The sequence below is a fragment of the Trichosurus vulpecula genome, chromosome 5 (assembly GCF_011100635.1).
Source record: "Trichosurus vulpecula isolate mTriVul1 chromosome 5, mTriVul1.pri, whole genome shotgun sequence".
NCBI lineage: Eukaryota > Metazoa > Chordata > Mammalia > Diprotodontia > Phalangeridae > Trichosurus > Trichosurus vulpecula.
The window spans coordinates 74,049,658-74,071,217 of record NC_050577.1 but is presented as its reverse complement, the minus strand read 5'-3'; the positions used below and the strand labels follow the sequence as shown (position 1 = coordinate 74,071,217).

General features: G+C 35.6%; 1 protein-coding gene across 2 annotated transcripts in view; it reads left to right on the top strand.

Moving 5' to 3' along the window:
* CUL2 (cullin 2) overlaps nucleotides 1-21,560 on the top strand; it is a 120,898-nt gene that overhangs the window by 61,834 nt on the left and 37,504 nt on the right. For both annotated transcript variants that reach the window (XM_036760021.1, XM_036760022.1), the window contains exons 7-10: nucleotides 12,104-12,200; nucleotides 12,305-12,415; nucleotides 17,562-17,724; nucleotides 18,001-18,125. In XM_036760021.1, the coding sequence (XP_036615916.1) occupies nucleotides 12,104-12,200; nucleotides 12,305-12,415; nucleotides 17,562-17,724; nucleotides 18,001-18,125 (496 nt within the window). The remainder of the gene's footprint in view (nucleotides 1-12,103; nucleotides 12,201-12,304; nucleotides 12,416-17,561; nucleotides 17,725-18,000; nucleotides 18,126-21,560) is intronic.

Sequence of the window (21,560 nt, the reverse complement as noted above, 5' to 3'; positions counted from 1 at the left end):
GCTTGACTTCTTAGGGAGGGGTGGGGTGGGAAGGGAAGAGGGGAGAGAATTTGGGACTCAAAGTTTTAAAAACAGATGTTCAAAAACAACAAAAAAAAAGTTTTTGCATGCAACTAGAAAATAAGATACACAGGCAATGGGGTGTAGAAATTTATCTTGCCCTACAAGAAAGGAAGGGAAAAGGGGATGGGAGGGGAGAGGGGTGATAGAGGGGAGGGCTGACTGGGGAACAGGGCAACCAGAATATATGCCATCTTGGAGTGGGGGGGAGGGTAGAAATGGGGAGAAAATTTGTAATTCAAACTATTGTGAAAATCAATGCTGAAAACTAAATATGTTAAATAAATAAATTTAAATTTAAAAAATAAAATAAATAAAAAAAACTCCCTCAACTACACAAAAACAGGAAAGGACAGATGATATATCTTTTGGGAATGTTAATTTTGTGAAACTTAAACAGATACCCAGGAAGTTTCCTAGGTGATATGGACATGAGACATAACAACTTTGCTTTTAACTTAACACAAAACTAACTCAGAGGGAAAACTAAGTTCCTGAACTTAACTCAAAGATCTAGATTTGGAAGATGCAGACTCAATTATAAAAGCAACACAGCATAAAATCAATTACATTGTAGAATCAATACAGTATAAATCCATGCAGGAGAAACTAGGAGTAATATTACTTTTGATCTTTCCAGTAAATAGTTGGAGAAGCAAGATTTGAATTCAAGAAAGAGTATAGATTGATATACAGAATTGGAAGTCATCTTCATAGAGATGATAATTATACCAATGTGAGATGATGAGGTCACCTGGTAAGAGTGTGTAGAGACAGAATAGTCCAGGAAAGAGCCTTAGTGTATACTCATCTTTAGGGGCCATAATGTGGAAAATGAACCAGTAGTGAGAATGAGAATGTGTAGCCAGACAGGTAGGAGAGGAGAACCAGGACAGAGTAATGCCACAAAAACCCAGAGAAGTATATTTAGGGTAGGGAGCATGTAGGTCATCAGTGTAAACACTGCAGAGAAGTTAAGAAGGATTAAGAAAAAACCATCAGGTTTGATTGACAATTAAGAAGTCAAGGTAATTTGGAGAGCACAGTTTCAGTTGAGTGATTGTATTTGCATCCACATTGCAAAGGATTGAGGAATAAATGAGAGGAGAAGAGAATAAGATTGAATATAGATGGCTTTTTCTAGGAGTTCAGCTGTGAAAGGGAGGAGAGATATAGGATGATACATCGAAGGGATGGTAAGGGATTTTTTTTATGGATAAAGAAGAACTGAGTGTGCTTGTAGGCATCAGGAAAGGAACCAATAGATGGGAGAAGTTGAAGATTAGAGAATGAACAATTGTGGGACATTCCGGCAAGGAAGAAGGAGGGAATGGCATCCAGGGTTATGTGAAGAAGTGACTCCCTTGGGAGAAATGCTACTTCTTCATCACAGACTAGAGTAAAAGAGAAGAGAATGATGGCTAATGTTAAAGAGTTTTGTGATGTAGAGGAGGGAAGAGGGAGCTCATGGAGAATGATCTTTTTTTTTTTTCAGTAAAATATGAAGTATGGTCCTTAGCTGGATGGGAAGGCATATAGATGAAAGCATATAGAGGCTTTCACAAAGAGAATATTTGGGATGGCCTCTTTGGGGAGTGGAATAGACAATCCAGAGATGAAGAAAAGGGATTGTTTTGCTGAGGTGAGGGCTCAGTTGAGATTAGACAATATAGCTTTTTAGTTTACCCAGTTGGCTCAGTTGTGATTTCCTTCTGCTCCTCTAGCAACATGGGATGTGTTCTTTACAAATCTTACAGTCTCTGACTAGGATAGTAATTTCATCTCTCTAGGCTTCCATTTCCTCTCATTTTTAAAGTGAAATTATGTGGAGAGGAAGCATATGATGGGAATAATCTGGAACTGGGCAAAATGTAACCATCATTTGGACAGGGAAGCAAGGATTCATGAATAGAGGGTATTGTAGAGTTGAACTGGTTAACTCTAGGGTCGAGATCGAGAAGGGAAGAAAATCAGGTAAGACTGGAATGATAGCCTGGGAGAGTGAGTATTGAAGGATGGAGAGATTTAAGATGACAAAGACAACATCTAGTTTGTCCCTTTAATTTATGGTTGAGTGAAATGATGAAGGTTAAGTGACTTTCCCATGGTAAAACATTAAGTGTGAGAGGCATGGTTTGGACGAAGTGACTCCAATTCTAAAGTAAGAGCTCTATTCTGTACTACCCTGTCTCATTCCTCTACTCTGCCTCTAAAGTCAGAGGGCTTAGATTAAAATCTAGTCTTTTTGCTTACTACCTGTGTGACTTTAGGCAAGGTACTTAACCTCATGGACCTCAGTGTTCTCATCTCTGAAATAAGGAGGCTGAACTAGTTGTCTTTTGACATTTATGGAATGTCATCCAGAATACAGTTTTGAGAGAGGTACAGTGGAGTGCTTACAATGGAGGATTATCTAAAGAGCATGTGCACTGTTATGATCATTTCAGAGTAACATAGTGCCATCTCTGCCAATTTGCTGGTATGAGGTAAAACTTCAAAATTTTTTTGGTTTGTATTTTTCTTATAATTAATGATTTATAATTTTTTCATTTGTATCATAGAACTTAGAAGATCAAAGAGTCATCAAAGATCATCTAATCTGGGTTTTCCCAACCTCATTTGACCACAAAACACTTTGGGGTTTGGAAAATATTGAAAAGAACCTGGAGATGCTGGGATATAGGGAAGAAAAGGGAGGTGGGGCACCTCCCGAATAAGTCAAATTAGACCAGTGTTAGAAGACTTAAGAAATCAAGCGTATTCTCAAAGTGAAGCATTTTGTGAAGTATCTTTGATACATAATTTCACTTTTAATATTTTAGAGGGGAAATTATCACAATCATAAACATTTTCTCACAGAATTCTTAGTCACTCAAAAGACCTTTGGGAACAATTTAAGAAATTCTCATCTAGAATGAATGAATAAAACATTTATTAAGCTTACTATGTGCAAAAGCACGTAATTTCACTTTTCAAATGAGGGAAAAAGGAAGCCTAGGGCAATGAAATGACTGTCATAGTTAGAAATGGTAGGACTCTTAGAAATAAGTCCAGTTCTCTCATTTTATGGATAAAGAAAGGGAGGCCTAAGGGGAGAAGGAACTTGCCCATAATTTGTGCCTAAGATTACCCAAATTGTTAGTGATAAAGCTGCCCAGGTCTTCTGTCTTTTGTTCAGTACTCTTTCACTTCATCATATTGTTGATCTATGCACTTCATAGTTTTCAAAGCCTTTTAAATGGAATTCATTTGGCCCTTACAAACTATGAATTAGACAGGCCAAGTATTGTTATGCCTATTAAACAGATATTACCAGGCATACCTTCAGGGGTGGGGAACCTGCGGCCTCAAGACCATGTGTGGCATTCTAGGGTCCTTGAGTATGGCCTTTAGACTGATTCCCAAGTTTTACAGAACAAATCCTTTTATTAAGGGGATTTGTTCTGTGATATTTGGATTCAGTCAAAGGGCCACACTTGAAGACCTATAGGACCACATGTGGCCCTGAGGCTACAGGTTCCCCACCCCTGCTAGTATATCCTGAGACCTTAGGCATTTCATACAAATAATCATTTCCATGTAAGCCAAAAAACACTCAGATATCTATCTCTCCTGCTACTCCAAGAATTAGTTCAGAAGGCTTATAGAACTCTGTTTCTTATTGTACAGACTATAGGAGAAGCACGTTCTTAGTAGTTAAAAACAAGACTTCAGTTTAGAGCCTACTTGGCTTCTTATAGGAATGGGCCAGCAAGGAACCTTGACAAAAAATGATCTGGCAGCTTTTGTTCAATTCTATACTTAAAAGAGTAGTAAGGGCAGAGTCTTTAATATTTTGTGATTGATCCTATAATCCTCATGACCATTTTTCTTGGATTGGTATCTAACCCAGTCCTTTTTCAAACTTCTTTATTTTTCTTGGTTGCACCACCATCTTTCTAGTCACTTAGGTTCACAATCTTGGAGTCATCCTTGATTTTTCCCTCTCCCTCATCACTCATAGTCCTGTTAATTCTTTTGATTTTATCTATATAACGTATATTTATCCTGTTCTTTCCATTCATAAAATCACCACTATAATTCAGGCCCTTATTACTTCTAATCTGGACTGTTTCAATTACATTCTAATGGTGTCCCTGCTTCCAGTGTCCTTCCTGTTTATCCTCCATATATAGCTGTCAAAATAATTTTCCGAAAGCATAGGTGTGACTATGTCACCCACCTACTCAAGAATCTTCAGTGGCACCATAGATATTTATCATCTCTAGATAAAATACAAACTAATTTGGTGCCTTTTACAAAACTTGGTGTGAATTACTTGGGACAAGCAATAATTTCAGTATTTCATCATTTTGTGATTGTGTACTTCTGCTGACACTAGGCTGACTCAGAATGACTGATCCTGACCAGATGAATTTGGATTGAGCTGGATTTAACCTTTTAGTTAGTTTTCTGTCATTTGAGTGCTGGATTTCATGCAATATAAACATATTTCATTGCTCTCTTTTCTTACGTTTTTGATTCTGTGGTTTCTGAGAATGGGTTTTACCTTCAAGGTAGCATGGAAAAGTTGTAGTTCTTAAAGAACACACCTCAATGACTGTTAAAGATATTGTATCAACTGTGGTGGGGAACTCAAGAATTTCAAGAACCATTAGCAGCAGCTAGGTGGTACAGAATAGATTATGTGGAAAGACAAAAGGTTTTATTTTTTGGTTTTGCCTTCAAGTATTAAATATTTTAAAGTTGTATTAAATATTTTAAAAATTATTAACTATTTTTAAGTTTTCAACTTTTACTGTCTCACAACTTTTACATACATTCTGAGTTTTGGCTGTGCATGGTCTAACTAAAACAACAATCCTCAATTTGCAATCCATTTAAAGGGAGGAATTTCTTAAAGCAAATAATCCAACAGATTTTTAAAATTAATTTAATTTCTTCTTAAATGTTATTCTGAAATACTGTTAACTCTTGGTTGCTCTTATGTAGTTATTTGAACCTGAGAATTAATTGGTATATGGAACTTAATTTATAGTTTTATTAATTATCAGATGTTACTTTGTACTTCCATTATACATGGCTTTTATGAAGAAAGACATTTTCTGTGCCTATGTCTGTTTCTATATTAGTAGAGAATCACTTCTTCCACGATAGGGAACCATTGTCCAACCTCTTGTTCTAAGTGTAACTGTAAAGTCAAGGTTTTCAGATTTCTTAGAGCCGTCTTAGCCAAGTTTAGGACCTATACCAGCCAGCCTCAGTCTTGGAAGGAGACTTGATCAATTACTAGAATTGGATTCTTTCTGCATTACAATACACTGACTCCAGCCATTTTACTGTGATTCAGTGTTTTACTGACCTACCTGAAGATTGACTTTATGTAATATGCTGATTTGTGCGGAAATCCTCACCAGTGAGCGAATTCAGCTGGTATGTGGATAATTGTATTGGCTAGACCTTAGTTTATAGACATTAAAAACAGTTAAATGTATCTAAATGACTCAGGGATCAGAACAAGAATCTTTATAATTTAGAAATGTTATATAATGTCTAAAACTAATATTAAATTTTGGAAAAACAAAAATTTATAACATTGTAAATTTGCACAATTGAAGGCCAGATATCACTAGCATTTCAAATATGTGGATGATTCCTAAGTTCACTTAACCAACAAATATTCTGTACTTGCTCATTACAAAATACCATGGGTTGAGCAAACCCCTTTTTGAAATTTGATGTTTTGGCAAATACCCAGTTGAATCTGAAGACTCATCAGTAAACTAGAAGATGAATCATAGAAAAAGGAAGTGAATCTGTGTTCAGAGTTCAAGATTCAGTAGCTCCAAATGGTTGTAATATAATAATAGACTCATAAGAAGCATTCAGTAAATGCTTAAATACTTCTTAACTAAATCAAAAGTGCTATTAGTATAAATGCTAAATAAAAGAATGAGAAGCCTATTAGTAAAAGAGAAAAGTATGGTAGTATAGATAAGAATATTTCTGTTCTTTAATATAAGCTCAACTTATTTGCATTTTAATCAAATAAGCCCTGAAAGCACTACTTTAAATGAACGAAATACCTAGCAAAGGTATGAAATGCTGCAGCTTAGAAATGCTATGGTCATTGTGAAAATTTTAGAGATTACTATGGACTTAAATTTTTTAAAAATTACACATCCTTGACTTTGCTTTTTTCCCCAGTGATGTCACTTTTCTTATGATATTCCACTAAAAGAACCCACCCTTGTCCCAAAGAAGTAGAGTTAGACAAAGCAAACCAGTACCTTTGCATTATCCAACAGCGTACACTTCATTTAATTCCTAGAGTCTGCATAGAGGAAGAAGTATACTTTCCCATCAGTCTTTTATAGTCAAAGAGTTCTCAGTTTAGTATGTTTTTCCAACTCAAATGAAAGTAGACTAAAAGTTCTTTTTTTTTATGTAACTGTAAGTACGTAAGCATAAACCCTTAAACTATAGGCTTCATAATTTAGTAACTTTGCAACAACATGTACCCTAGAAATTGGTAGGTTACTGATTCATAATCCATATGTATGATGGGTGAAATCTGAAATAACTGAGGAAACAAAGGTTCAAGTTTCTGAGCTTATCTATTAAGCAATTACATAACAAATTAGAACCAGGCCCTTCAGCTGGCATTGGACCCTGAATACATGGGAGACAAGAGTTTTATGCATTAAAAGAAAACAATTAACAAGATGTAAACCAGGATACAAAATTAGGTGATCTGATTTCTAATTGGAGTAAAGATTAGGCACTTTCCAAGTTGGGAGAGGGATGAGTGAATAGTTAGACTTTACTGAATGTGAAACAGGATGTCACTCAATTCCCAGGATTAGCAAGCAGGTGGAATTTACAGGAAAATGAAACCTAAGTTTCAAAATGGAGTCAGTTTGGTTCACATAATTCTCTTAATTCCCCCTCGCTTTGATTCTGCCCACTCCCCCTATATATTACTTATCTATGAGCCAAATTTATAAGATTTTTAGTGTGCATATGCTCACTATCAACATTATATACCAAGAAAAGACCCCTGGGTAGCATCCTCTCCTAGCTTAGTACAATAGCTAATAATAAGCCTAAGAACAATAATGATGATATTGCCTGAAGAGATGAACCTTGTTTAGTACATCCTCTGGGTAAACTTAAGTCAGACTACAGATCAGACTACTTAGAGGGTTCACAATGGGCTAATTTTGAGAGGGAGATTTACATGTCACCAAGGTAACCAAGAAAACTCAGCAAGCATAAGCACCATGAAACAAAAGGCCAAAGCAATACAATGATAATCATCAATATTAAATTATATCAAGTCTCCTTGTGTCCTAGTAACCCATTTCCAATGTCCATTTAATCAGCACATTTTGTCTTGAGGCCCAGATGTCCCATGTAATCTCCTAGCCCTTGAAAATATCTTTTCTTGAGCATTGTGGAATAGGCCTCATTCTCAGGACAGCCCTGAAGGGGGTTCTGCTTCTCCGGTTCCAAGTTGCTTATAGAGGTTTCTAAATAATTCTACTAAAATCTGTCAGTAACAAGACTTAATTCAATTTAGTACAGCTTCCTAAATTTGATTTTCTAAACCTGAAACTTTGTAGAATTTCAGTTTTTGTATACTTCTCACTGTTTCTTTCTTTACCTAAACCCTGTACCTGATAGAAGAATCTTAAAAAAAAATTCATAAGGGCCTGACTTGTAAAATGAACCCTTCTGTCTTTTACAATTATCATATACTTTAAAATGGGAATATAATTTCACCTTCTTTACAGTCATCTTTTTTAATAATTTAATATTTTATTTTCCCCCAATTACGTGTAAGAACAATTTTAACATCTTTTTTTCTAATTTTGCATTTCAAATTCTCTTCCTCTGTCCTCCCTCTCCCCTCCCTTCCTCATTGAGAAATCAACCAATCTGACGTAGGTTATACATGTGCAGTCATTCTTTATAATTATCAATGTGATTTTATTTGTAAAATCCTTAATCCAGTTTTGAGAATTTCCCATGAGAAACATTTGGAAACCAGTCATATTGTCATGATTGAATTTTAACAAAAGGATAAGCTGAGTCCATTCTCCAACCAAGATAACATTTATTAATAGGGACGTGCTGCCTGTCAATAAAATGTCAATGGCTTGCCTCCATTTATGCCAAAGGACCCAAGCAAAATGACAGTTCTCTTTTATAAGTTTTAGGGAGTACAGAACAAAGAATAGAACAAGGTAGATAACATCATGGGATTAAGGGTAACATAATTGGTTACAGAGTTGAGGCACAGGGTACAACATGATTTGTTGGAAATTTGGTAATGGGGGCTAACAAGGACCCCCACTTCTTCTCTCATGAGACTAAGAAGTGCTCATTGTCCGAGTCTAGGTGCAAGATAGTGTGCTAGACTTTTGATCAGCAAATCAGACATCTTTGAAGGATAGCTTGGTGGCATAAAGATATCAGGCCTGACTCCCTTGCATTTGCACACATTTCCTCAGGTCAGTTAAATTCTTTGAGGCGGGAGGGCTAGATTTTTAAACTTAATCTGTTATAGGCCAGTTAAATTCTGAACCAAGTTCAGAGACAAAGAGCCATGGTTAAGCAATTGCAGGACAAAATCAATTACTTATAATTAGGATCAATAAGAAAATAATACAGGATCAATCTTAATCTTTTCAGTATACATATGTATATATTCTGGTTCTTAGAAAAAAACAGTCTAATTCTGTTGCCTTCTCAAAATTTGCTATTCAATTTAATGAGCAAGCTTTTACATCTTATTACTTTGTCCAATTCCACCTTTAGGAGTATATTATCCCTATCATAAATTTGACCACAAATGACTCAAATGTTTCAGTGTTATCTATTAATTGAGTGTTTTTGGAACAACAAAACTTGTATAGTTCACAGTTGCTTATGGAAATTTGCTGCAAAAGGAAAAAGGAGGGACATAGCTATAACAATGTGAAGACTGTTCCCTCAAGGGCACAGATCGACCTGATATATACCATAACAAGGGAAAAACTCCCTTAGCTCTGTTTGATTCTAGGCATGAACCCTACTGAACAGCCAGTCATGTAACACAGATCCACATTTTTCACAGAGTACATGGCCAGGCTCAGAATTAACCAGGTGGAAAAATTTCCTGTTCAGAAGGAAATAGCGTCATGGGGAAACTGAATCAAGAGGATCTTTCTTTAGGCCATGCCAAAGTCATGCCCTCATCATTTCCCAGGGACAGGGACCCACCTGTAGCAATTTTCAGTCTGCAGCACATGCCATTTTCTCCTCGAATGGTAGTGGCTTCATGACAATTAAAGACAACCACCCCTGTAATCAAAACTCAAAACAACATCAAATTGTAGTCTCAAATAGCAAAATTTCACTAATCACAACTTAAGGCTATGACGTTACTGCTGTTTACAAGTTGCAGTTACCATTAAAAAATAAAGCACATATAGTATGCCTTACTAGTTGGAATCATTCTTAGACTATTGTTGTTTCTTTCACATATTTCACATGTTCTCATTGTTAACTATTACTTTTCCCTGGTTCCAATAACAGCCAACAATGGACACATTTAAGAACAATTACATTCTGGAGTTTCAAACATATAGTCAATAGTTGGCTCAGAACCCCCCACAGAATAGCTGGCTACTGTAAGCCTCTAATTATTTCCAGATAAAATCTTATTCTTCATTATAGTAAACTTGTAAATACTCCCCCCCCCCACACACACCTTTTGATAAGAACTGGGAGAAGGGATCCTGTTTTCTCAGTCTTAGTTTCTCAAACTTCAGTGCTTTTGAATTTTACAATATGTAGTCAGCAGGGATCCTTCAGAGGCTCAAAGGACCTCACAGATAAGAATATCTTAAAGGGTCTATGCAATTTTTTTCCCCAAAAGAGTAAATTAAAACAAAATATACCCCATTGAATATTTAACAGTTTTTCAAACATCTGTTTTTATCACTTTTAAAGCTCAGTCATAATCTAATAGCCTGTAGATTAAAACAAGTTATTTATCTTAATAGCATTTCTGACACAATGGTGTCTCAAGTTTCACAATATAAGAAAAATTTTTGGGAATGTAATGATAATAATGTACTCAAAATCATCTATTTAAAACACGAAACAAAATTTATTACTAGTTAGATGACACCAGTTCCACCAAATGAATTTCCAAATTATATTACATAGGAAATCATTCATTTTTTAAAATCAACTTTGGCATTTTATACTAATCACATCTAAAACCTGGTATAGAGTTATCCAGTATGGAGCAATTACATACAATTAAAGAAATAATAGCAACAGTCAACGTTTATATAGTGCTTACCTTATGCTTGACACTGTGTTAATAAGCACTTCACAGTCATTATATCATTTTGATCCTCACAACAACCCTGAGAATTAGGTGCTATTTTTATCCTCTTTACAGAGTGGTTAACTGAGGTAGGCAGAGGTCAAGTAACTTGCTTAAGGTCCCACAGCTAATAAATTTCTTAATGTCAAATAGCAGATGTAGTTTGTATTAGATTCAGATTTATCACAATAATTTAGTTTCAGAACAAAATTTCATCCAAATTAAATCAAGAATGTCCTTATTGCTAGTCTAGATTATTTTTATGAAGCTTCTGTAGAGTTGGCAAAGTAGGCTTATGGTTATTGATATTTTCTTAGTTGGCATTTTTTATAATTAGCATAACTGACTTGGAGTGGGAAGATGGATAAAGCATTGGTAATTTTCTCGATGCTTTGCTTCATTTCACATATGTAGATATATTCTGAGAGTCTAGTAAATAAAGGAACTGAAGATTTTGTTTAAATGTACCAAAAACAAGGCTAGAAAGAAAATTAGACATAGCTAATGATGTTTCAAAAGTTCATTAAAGTTCTATTAGGGAATTAAAGTAATGTGATCTTTAGTCATACAGTGTAAAGGAGAACAATACAAAGCAGCCAGGACTGGTGCTATAAACTTTTAAGCAAAGATAAAGTAAATTTCAACTGTTGTTGTTCTGACCAGAAAGTGATCTGACACAGCATCTGGGTCACAGAATCCTAACGTAGAGTTCAGTCATGTCCCTGAATTGCTCATGACTCTGAGAAAACCACTCAATATCTGTGCTTCCCATTTCCATAGAAGTAACAGACACCCACATTTTACTTGATGGATTAAACACATATAATGATTATATAATATTTTGCAAATGTAAAGAACTATAAACATTTTAATTGTAATCCTTACCATCCTGTACAATACAAGAACAAACAGATGTCTTTGCGTTTCTACCCTCACGCCTCTATGGAAAAGGGCAAGATAGTTGAGCAGCCCTTGCAACCTCCTGGAAAGAGGAATTATAACAATGATGAAGACAGTGATGATGGAGAATATAGCCACAACCCCCTGACAGTCCAGCTTTTGGTGTGGGAATGTTAGCGCACTGGAAGAAGCTGTGGATTTGGGAAGTCAAATGACCTGAGTTTGAATCCCAGCCCTTCTACCTCTGTGACTTGGGGCAAGTCACTTAAACATCCTTGGGCCTCAGTACCTCATCTGTAAAATTAGGGCATTGGACTAAATGATCTCTAAGATTCCTTCCAAATCTAAGTCTGTGATTCTGTGATCCTAAAGGGAAAACACTCAACCTGTTTTATTTGTTTTGACAAATATACTACACATAGCTAAGCAACAAGATTTTAAAAATTCTTGATAATTATTGGACTTCTAGCTATTTGTCAGTGTTCATTCACATGGGTTAAGCTTGTTACTTGTATCATTATTTGTCTTGGTAGTTCCTTTATAATTTTTAGCAAAACTGTATGTTTAAACAACTTAATGGTAATGGAGCTATGTTCCATATGGAAAAGTTTAATTGTAAGCCAAACACTAACACACAGAGTATTTGATCCTTATTTTCTTAATTGAATTTAAAAAGTGTCATAGGCAGCCACAGATTTTGTTGTATTTTTTAAAGTTATTTGGATTCTCATGAATATTTTATGCTGTTGCTTATTTTAGTGATCGCTGTGGGGAAGACCCAAATCAAAAAGTAATCCATGGGGTTATTAACTCCTTTGTTCATGTTGAACAGTATAAGAAAAAATTCCCCTTAAAGGTAAAAGACAACTCATTCATTTTTAAAAGAAATTATGAGAACTTTAATTTAAAAAAAATACTTGTTCTTGTTTTTGCTAATATTCTTTTCATTGTTCTATTTAGTTTTATCAGGAAATTTTTGAGTTGTCTTTTCTGACTGAAACAGGGGAGTATTATAAACAAGAAGCTTCAAATTTGTTACAAGAATCAAACTGTTCACAATATATGGAAAAGGTAAGAATTAAACGTATGTTCTATTGAAGATACATTTATATGATAAAATTATTATACAAATGCCACAATTTAAATTATCCATTTTTTTTTTTTGCTTTTGAGAAGAAACACTGTTACTCAGAGTTTGAATTAGTATCACATAGTGCTGACTTACCAATAGTATTTTTTCACTGAAAACTTTTTACTGTTTTGTCAGTGTTGATTCTTTATTGGTAAATTTTGATAATTTGGTTGATAATTATATAAATACCAGAGTCGTATTCTTTACCAAATAGAAGACTGTATGTTCATTTGTAGCAATAAAGACAGTCTAAGGTTTTGTTTTAAATATAAATAAAGGGAAAGAGAAAATGGTATTACCTTCTAGAACAAGACCTTATTTTAGCTTTGTCACATTCTTGGAGTACTGAATAAAAGAGGAGATCTATGGCTATTAACAATTAGAGTCTTATTTAGTTGGTCATATAGAGTTATTCAATATGTGCCTGCTTAGTAAGGGTTCTGTGTAAATTTTCATAATAGTGTAAATATTGTGGCTCATTCACAGATTTCACAATACTAATGTAATGATTGTACCTAGAGTTTTAAACTAATGTTGTTCAGCTTCTGTAGATGGACATTTCTGTATTACATAATGCAGATAATAAAGGGATTTGGGATTTTGTTTGAAAAAAGACTGTATAGTCAGACTTATAATCATACAGTTTCATAGGAGTAGCCATTTGACATAGTCAAGTGAGCACTAGACTAAAAGTCAGAGACCTGGCTGAATTTTGGTCTTGGCTTTACCGCTGTTGAGCTATGATAATCTTGGGCCACCGTTAGTGAGAAGAGTTTCAGTGAAACATAAATGGTAGCATAGGCAAGGCTGCAAAGTTACCGAAAGTTGTATTTGGTTTCCTCATTCTTTGCTTTGTGAACCTGTATTATATGTTATAACATCCTTCCCCACTGTTTCCCAGATTCAAAGTGTCCTTCCTCCATGTGCCTTATGTTTCACATTTATCAGTGACTTGGTGACACTGTTGGCTTTTAACCATGTCACTGTAGGTTGCAGGACGGTCCAATGGGGCAAATGGAAGCTATGGTCCTCGCCTTGTTTTTTGGACTCTATTTTCATGAAAGGGTTAGCTGTTTTCCATGTGGCCTCTGAGCAGTGTCCAGGGCTGGCCTTAGATGCCCTTCTACTACTTTTTGCATACCTGTTTTCAACTTTCTTGTATTTCCTCTCCTCCAGGCCCCCTGAAGTATTACATATCAGTGTCATGTATATCAAAACCACTGAGGGTAATATAAGCTATATGATTAGAATAGATGTAAGTGTTTTTCAGCAGTAAAATTCCCATTTAACTCAGGGTCCGGGCATGTGCCCATATTTGTCCAGAAAAATATTATGAAATGCTACGTCAAATGACTTTATTAAAATCTTGCCAAACTATATCTATAGAATTTCCCCAATCTATTAGTCTATTATTATCAAAAAAAAAAAAGGAAATAGAAATTAGTCTGGCATGACTTTTTTTTTTAAGTTACATTGCCATTTGTTTTTTTCTAAGTGATACTATGTGTTTCATTTTTCATTTGTTACTTTTTGTTTTTTCGAAGTTCTTTTGTTGCCATTGTTTTTATGTTACAGTCATATACCCCCTATACTCCAAAGGAAAACATTTGTACAAAACCATCCTATGTGGTGGCCAAATCTTACAGTGTATCTCACATTCCATGGCCATAGTACTTCACCTCTTCATTGAAAGAAAAGATAGGGGTGTTTGTCGTTTACATCACTATGTGACTTGTTCTTTTTATTTTAATTTATTCTGAACTTCCAAATCAAATAAAATAAGCATTTCCATATGCACAATGGAACAGAAAAAGATGTTTCTACATGCATTTGTGAAACTCTATTATATACAGCTTGCCTTTCTTTTTAAATAATAAATTCCAGACGTAACTTTCAAAGCTATCTTGCTTGTCTATGTTTTTCATGTTTTCCTTCTGTTTTCTTTCACGCATTTAAAAAAATGCTCCAGTAATCCTTTTTAAAAAATGTCTTATCATATGTCTTGAGTCCATCAGCTCTCAGTCAGGAAATTGGTAGCCTGCTTTGTCATAGTTCCTCTGAATTGTGGTTGGTCATGGCACTAATCAGAGTTTTTAAGTGTTTCAGAGTTGCTTTTCTTCGTATGTTGGATAAATTGTTCTCTTGCTTCTTTTACTATGCATCAGTTTGTACAGTATTCCCAGGTCTTAGGTTGCATTGCTTTCATATACCATAATTTGTTCAGCAGTTCCCCAGTTCATGGGCACCCCCATAACCTGTTCTTGATGAAGCCCTGCTGATTCTTTGCGATCACTGTTTTTGTTTCCTGATGTTCATGACCGCTGGTTCTTTCAGTACCCTGAGATGTCATTATTCAAGATTTGGGGCTTGAATGCATCAGGAGCAGCTAGGTACTCCCTTACTGTCTTCCTGCTTATGTGAGGTATTAGCTATTTCTGTTTTATCCTTCCCAGTCCAGGTTTTCCTGTGGTTCATTATCACCAGTCCACTTAAACAGAGTAGAAGTCTTAACCCTTCTTTGAGCCTTTTCTTTTCACTAATATAGTAAAAGCAGAAGAAAATAACAAAAGCATTTTAATTGTCCTTAACATTCCTCACCAGCCTCAACTCTTTGGTAGTTTTAATACTCCTGATATCCTTCTTACAGTACTCTGCCATGCTTTTTTAGTCATATTCTATAATTTATCCTTGTTTTAATTTTATGCATGTGTTTTTTTAAAATCTAAATTCATCAGTGAATCCTGTGCTAATCACATTAGATTCTTTTAGGCACCTCATTTTCTTCTTCATTGAAATGGTTTTTAAATCTTCAGAATTAATTTTTTCCATTCAATTTTATTTTCATTTCCAGCTTCTCTCCCTCACCCTTTTTCTCTCCCACCCATTGAAAAGGCAAGAAATACAAAGCCCATTACAAATACGAAGTCTTTCAAAACAAATGTCTGCATTAGCCATGTTCTGAAAAAGAAAAAATAAATAAGAAGGAGAAAAAAATATGCTTCAGTCTGTACTCTGTGTCCATCAGTTCTCTCCCTGGAGGCAGATAATATTTTTCATAGTTAGTCCTTTGGAATTGTTATGGGTCACTGTGTTGATTTGTGTTACTAAGTCTTTCAACATTGATTATCTTTACACTATTTCTGCTACTGTGTAAATTTTTCTCTTAGTTCTCCTCATTTCACTCTGTATTAGTTCATGTAATTCTTCCCAGGTTTTTTGAAACCGCCCCCTTCATCATTTCTTGTAGCACAATAGCATTCCATCACATGGAACATAGCATTTTCGTTCTGCCCTTTCACCAATTGATAGGGATCTCCTCAGTTTTCAATTCTTTGCTACCACAAAAAAAAGGCTGCTGTAAATATTTTTGTACATACAGATCCTTTTCCTTTTTCTTTGATTTCTTTGGGAGTATAGACCTAGGAGTGAGATTGCTGGGTGGAAGGGTGTTTGATAGCCCTTTGGGCAAAGTTCCAAATTGCTTTCCAGAATGGATGGATGAATACACAGCTCCACCTACAGTGTATTAATGTACCTATTTTCCTACATCCCCTTCAGCATTTGTCATTCTTCTTTTCTTTCATCTTAGTGGTGGTAGCTCAGAGTTGTTTTTAATACTCATGTCTCTCATTATTAGTGATTTAGTACATTTTATATGAATATTGATAGCTTTGGTTTCTTCCTCAGAAGTTCATTCTCAGGAGTTTCTATCCTTCGTGTGTTGAATTTTCTTGTGGAATTTTAGTCCATGGGATCCTATCTGTTTTCTTGAAATAAATTTGGTTTATCTGTAGCATGGATATGCGAATGGTCCCCAGATGCTGTAGTCTCCACCAAATCTCCCGTTATTTGTTTACATACTCATACTACAGATCAACTGGAGAACTTGCCATTTACTAGACATTCCTTCCTTGATTTGCCTTTTCTGCCTTTCCTTCTACCTGGAATTCCCTTCTTATTTCAGTATCTACCAATTCAAATTCTACCTACTATATACAGCCCTGTTTAAGTACCTTTTCATACAAAAGATTTCATTTATTCTCCACCTTTCACGATTATATCTCCTTTCTCCTTCCAAAGGCATTTGGTATTGTTCCTACATTATGTATATCTTAAATTATGCTATTTATGTCCTGTCACTCTACTAAATTAAAAGTTTCCTATAGGCTTATAAGCAGCTAGGTGGCCAGCAGATATTGCCCAGGTCTGGAGTCAAGAAGACTTGAGTTCAAGTCTGTCCTCAGATATTTAAGAGCTGTGTGATCCTGGGCAAGTCACTTAACCCTGTTTGCCTCAGTTTCCTCACCTGTAAAGTGACCTGGAGAAGGATGTGGCAAACCACGCCAGGATCTTTGCCAAGAAAACCCCAAATGGGGGCGGGGGTGTCATGAAGTGTGGGACATGGCTGAACAACAACATCAACAGGTTTATGTATGTTTACATCCCATGTAGAACCTAATAGTGTCTTGCACATAGTAAGCATTCAGTAAATGTTTATAGAATTTGATTGACTAATTTTAAATTTTTACCCTTGACTTGTATGAAGTAACTCTATTTTGATTTTTAAAGATGTGGCATTGTTTAGATTTGGTAATATGACAGGATGGTTGTGGGGAAATAAATGGAGATGATATTCAAACCATCTCCTTGTATTTCTTTATAAATGATCTGTGGCATAGTACAAAAAATGCTGGACTTGAAAGTTTGCTCTATGACCACTGGCACGTAAGTCACTTACCCACTCAGAACTTCAGTTTCCACATCTGTAAAATGGGAACATTAATAAATAACCATTTATCTCATAACTTTTTGTAAGCTAAGTGTTTTACAAACCTTAAAGTCATATATAAATGTATGCTTTTATTATCCATATAACATGAGGTTTTATAACTGCAGTCATAACTTTTTAGGTGAAAACTAGATTTAAATTGGTTTTCCTACCCCATATCCCTCTCCATATTTGTATGAATGGTTGATGATTGTTAGCTTCCTCACCTTGATTCCACCCCACCACTCTTAATTTATGTTTTCTTTATAAAGCAAAGATCATTTTCTACAGTTCTTACTATACAAATATTTCTCTAGGTCCTAGGTAGATTAAAAGATGAAGAAATGAGATGTAGAAAATATTTACATCCAAGTTCATATACTAAAGTGATTCATGAATGTCAGCAGCGAATGGTGGCGGACCATTTACAGTTCCTACATGCAGAATGTCACAATATTATACGGCAAGAGAAAAGAAGTGGTAAGTCATACCCAAAAAAATCTAAGTAAAAATCAGCAAACCAAAATTAATGGTTTGTTGTTGTTTTTAGAATTTAATGTTAGTGCATCTGTCATCACTTAACTTTTAAATCATATATTTGGAAAATGCTCTGTAAAGTACTTCATAAATATTTTTGCAGATATCATAGGAAGTGTAGAGTTTTATATTATGAAGTCATTTTCAAAAGGTACATTTAGAAGGCACATCTTAAAAAATACTAGGAACTAATAAATTTAACTTTATTTTTTCTTACAGACATGGCAAATATGTACACCTTGCTTCGTGCTGTGTCAAGTGGTTTACCTCATATGATTCAAGAACTACAGAACCATATTCATGATGAGGGTCTTAGAGCAACTGGTAATCTTTCTCAGGAAAATGTGAGTTTTATAAGACCCCTTGGAAAGCTTTTGTTTTCATCACATTTGTCACTGAGTGTTAATTTGCTTTCATATGTACTTTCTTCTTCATCTAAACGTTTTTCTTATCATTGTCATATAATAATAATAATATTATAGTAGTGTTATAATACAAATGTATTTAGATCAATGGTTTTGAACCTCTTTATAGGATTTTTTCCTTTTTTAAAAAAGTGGATGTTCCAGGCTTTTTTATTAACATTGATTTGGATCTCTCAGCAACTGCTAGTCAACTTTTATGGAATTAGATTAGACTTTGAGTAATAGTAATAAAAAACAGGGTGAAAAGAGAACAAAAGGATCTCACTGTCACTGGTCACCTGTGTTCTATGATCCCTTTTACCAGCATAGTGGCCCTTGTCTCTATGCAGGCAACTAATAGTTTGAGAATTGTTTTTTTAATTTATGTTCTCAGTTTAGATAAAAGATGATATCCTAACAAATTATATTGATGTTTAGGACATTGTACAAATTACATCTACACTCTCTTCTAAGGTTTCCTTTTTTCTAGTATATATGCTATTAGTTTATTGTGGGCCCAGGCTCTAAAGCCAGGGTTCCATGATTACCAGGTTTTTGTCTATAGTAGTACCGTACAGGCATGTCCTTTCCCTTATCTCTACCTGACTCCTAGTCAGGTATCTCAGCACTGTTTTTATTGAGGTTGATTAAGTGGGCTGCCATCCTCCATTGGAACAGGAAATGTCTCCTTAAATAGTTGTCATTGAGCAGTACTAGTTTTCCCCTGCTGGTGATGGAAACATTGAACTGTTTTTCTTTTAGAAAGTATAATTTTGAATCAGATATTCTTTGTCCAGTTTATAAGCACTAATCATATTCGCCATGATATTTAGGGCTTACACTTGATATGCACATTTAACCAAGGTGGACACAACAAGCTTCTTGTGTGGCGGTGGCTACTCTAAATCCATAATCATAGACCCAGTTCCCATACCTGGGCTAGTTATTAACCATGTCCCAGGTTTTGGAACTTCGAGCCTCAGATGGGGGAAATGTCAGAATCCATTGCTTGGTTGACTTTAGTAGCAATTCAGTATTGCTACTATATACTCTGACCTCATTTTGGTAACTAGCCTCTTGCCCGTGCCACAGTTCTAGTGCCTCTTTTAAGAACGTTCCCTCTTATTTCCCTGTGTCTTAGTCCCTGCCCTACTTATGTGTCCAGTTCCTCTAGTGCCTTTGGTTTAGTTCCTGATATTTGTTGTCAGACTTCCTTAGTCCCAGCTGCCTTTCTTTCTTCTATTTCCTACTCCCAGATTTCTCTCATGGCATTAATACCTACTTGCTGGATAAAATTTCCACTTACCAGAGACTTTGCATTTTCCCTACAGGAAGACTCCTAATGCTCTTTCTGGCCACATTTTTTTTTTAGCCATCTTCCTTTTGCCCAGGAGATAATCAGTGGGGAACTCCCTTCTTTTTTCCATTCACAGGGTGGTGGTAGGTAAGGGTGCCCTTGGCTGAAAGATAAAGCATTAGAGTTCTAGTCCTAGCTCTGTGCTCTTATCCTCCATGATTCACTGTACTTCTCAGAACATCAGTTTCCTTATCTGTAAAATGGTGGGGTAGGATGATGTGATCTCTAAAAATTCCTTTTGCCCTCACCTTCTGTGATACTATAATTCTTTGCTTACCTCATCCTGCCAGATGTTGGGATTGTTATCATCCCTGGTTTGGCCCATCCAACTTAAGACAGATTCCTGGTTCCAACAGTAAGTAGTCTCCATACAAATGGTCATCTGTCTATATATGTAGAACTGGTTTGACTCGCCCCTTGATAGTCATCTTTTTATTGCCCTCTCTATGAAAGTAAAAGCTCTTCTCCCATTCTCCTCATGCCTTCCTTTTTCCTGAGTGAAACGTCTAGTTCATTTACAAAGGAGAGTTTCTGCCTCTTAAACTTAGTAAATTCTGCATTTATTCAGAAAACCATTATTCTACTTGTGCTCAGGCCTTCAGTTTACTTCTTTTTTTCCTTTTTCTTGATACCGGTTTCATCCTTGTCTCCATTCTATCAACAAGAATACAGCAGCAGTAAAAGCAAGCATTTACTAAGTAGTTATTATGTTCCAGGCACTATGCTAAGCCCTATGGGTATAAAGGCAAAACACACTCCCTACCCTCAAAGATCTTCTTCGATTAAGGAGCTCACATTCTAATGAGTTCCCTTCTGTATACTTATTGGATATTTGGGTCAACAAGAAATGAACTTTAGTCAGAAAATCCTTCTCCGATGTCTCAGACCGAGGTTTTTAACCTTTTTTGTGTCATGACCCCCTTTATCAGTCTGGTAAAGGCTTTGAACCACTTTTCAGGATGTTTTTAAATGCATAAAATAAAAGACATGGAATTTACAAGGAAAACATTTTGTTGAAATGGAATTATTGAAACACTAAAAAAAAAAATCAGCTCTCAATGTTGCTTTAGTTCACCAAACTATTTCACTTAGTATCTTCTTATACCCCCAAACTGTTGGCACTCTTCCTTTGTTCAGGTAAAACTTAATGTTACCTCCTTAAGGCTGATATAATTAAGTGTCTTAGTCTTGCTCAGGGACTTTAATACTTCTTTTCCTGGTTCTGTGAGGCTTAGGACCAGGTTTGACTATCAGTTCTGCCTCGTCTTGCTTGTATGACCTTGGACAAGTCACTTACCCTCTCTACCTTAGTTTCTTCATATGTAAAATGATAGAATTGGTCGTGATGACTAATATTTGTAAAGCCAACACATATTAATAAGTGCTTCCTATGTGCTAGGCACTATATAAGTGCTAGGGATATGCATACGAGAAAAGGACGAAAGTCCCTGCCTTCAAAGAGTTTATAATCTAATGGAGGAAGACAACACACAGAAGAAAGCTGAAAAGCAGGGAGAAGGGGAATAGGGCCAGGGTAGAAGGAGGTACTTGATGCGAGGTTATGGTGGAAAGGCCAAAGAAATCCAAATGAGTGCTTCTGGAGAAGTCAAAGAAGTACAAAATGAATAGTGAAGTAGGAAATGAGGCAGTATCATCCACGATGACCAGTATTTGTAAAGCATTTAACACAGTACCTGGAACACCGGAGATATTTAATAAATGCTTGTTCCCTTCCCCTCAACAATAGGGAAGTTTGTTCCAACTATAAATTCGAGCTTAGGAATTCTGCCACTTTTTATATTCAGCTTTCATTTTAGCTTAGTTATGGGGAGTTCCTACATGTTTTGAGGAGTGAGTTGAAGGCCCAATTTTTGTTTCTCTCTAAGGAACTATCTTTTGTGAAGAACACAGTAACTCAAGTAGTAATAAGGGGGTGCTACAAGACTAAACTCTAAAAGGTTGTAACCAAATTCATACTTAAGGTTGATTGATTTCCCTGTCCATGGTGTAGGACTGGT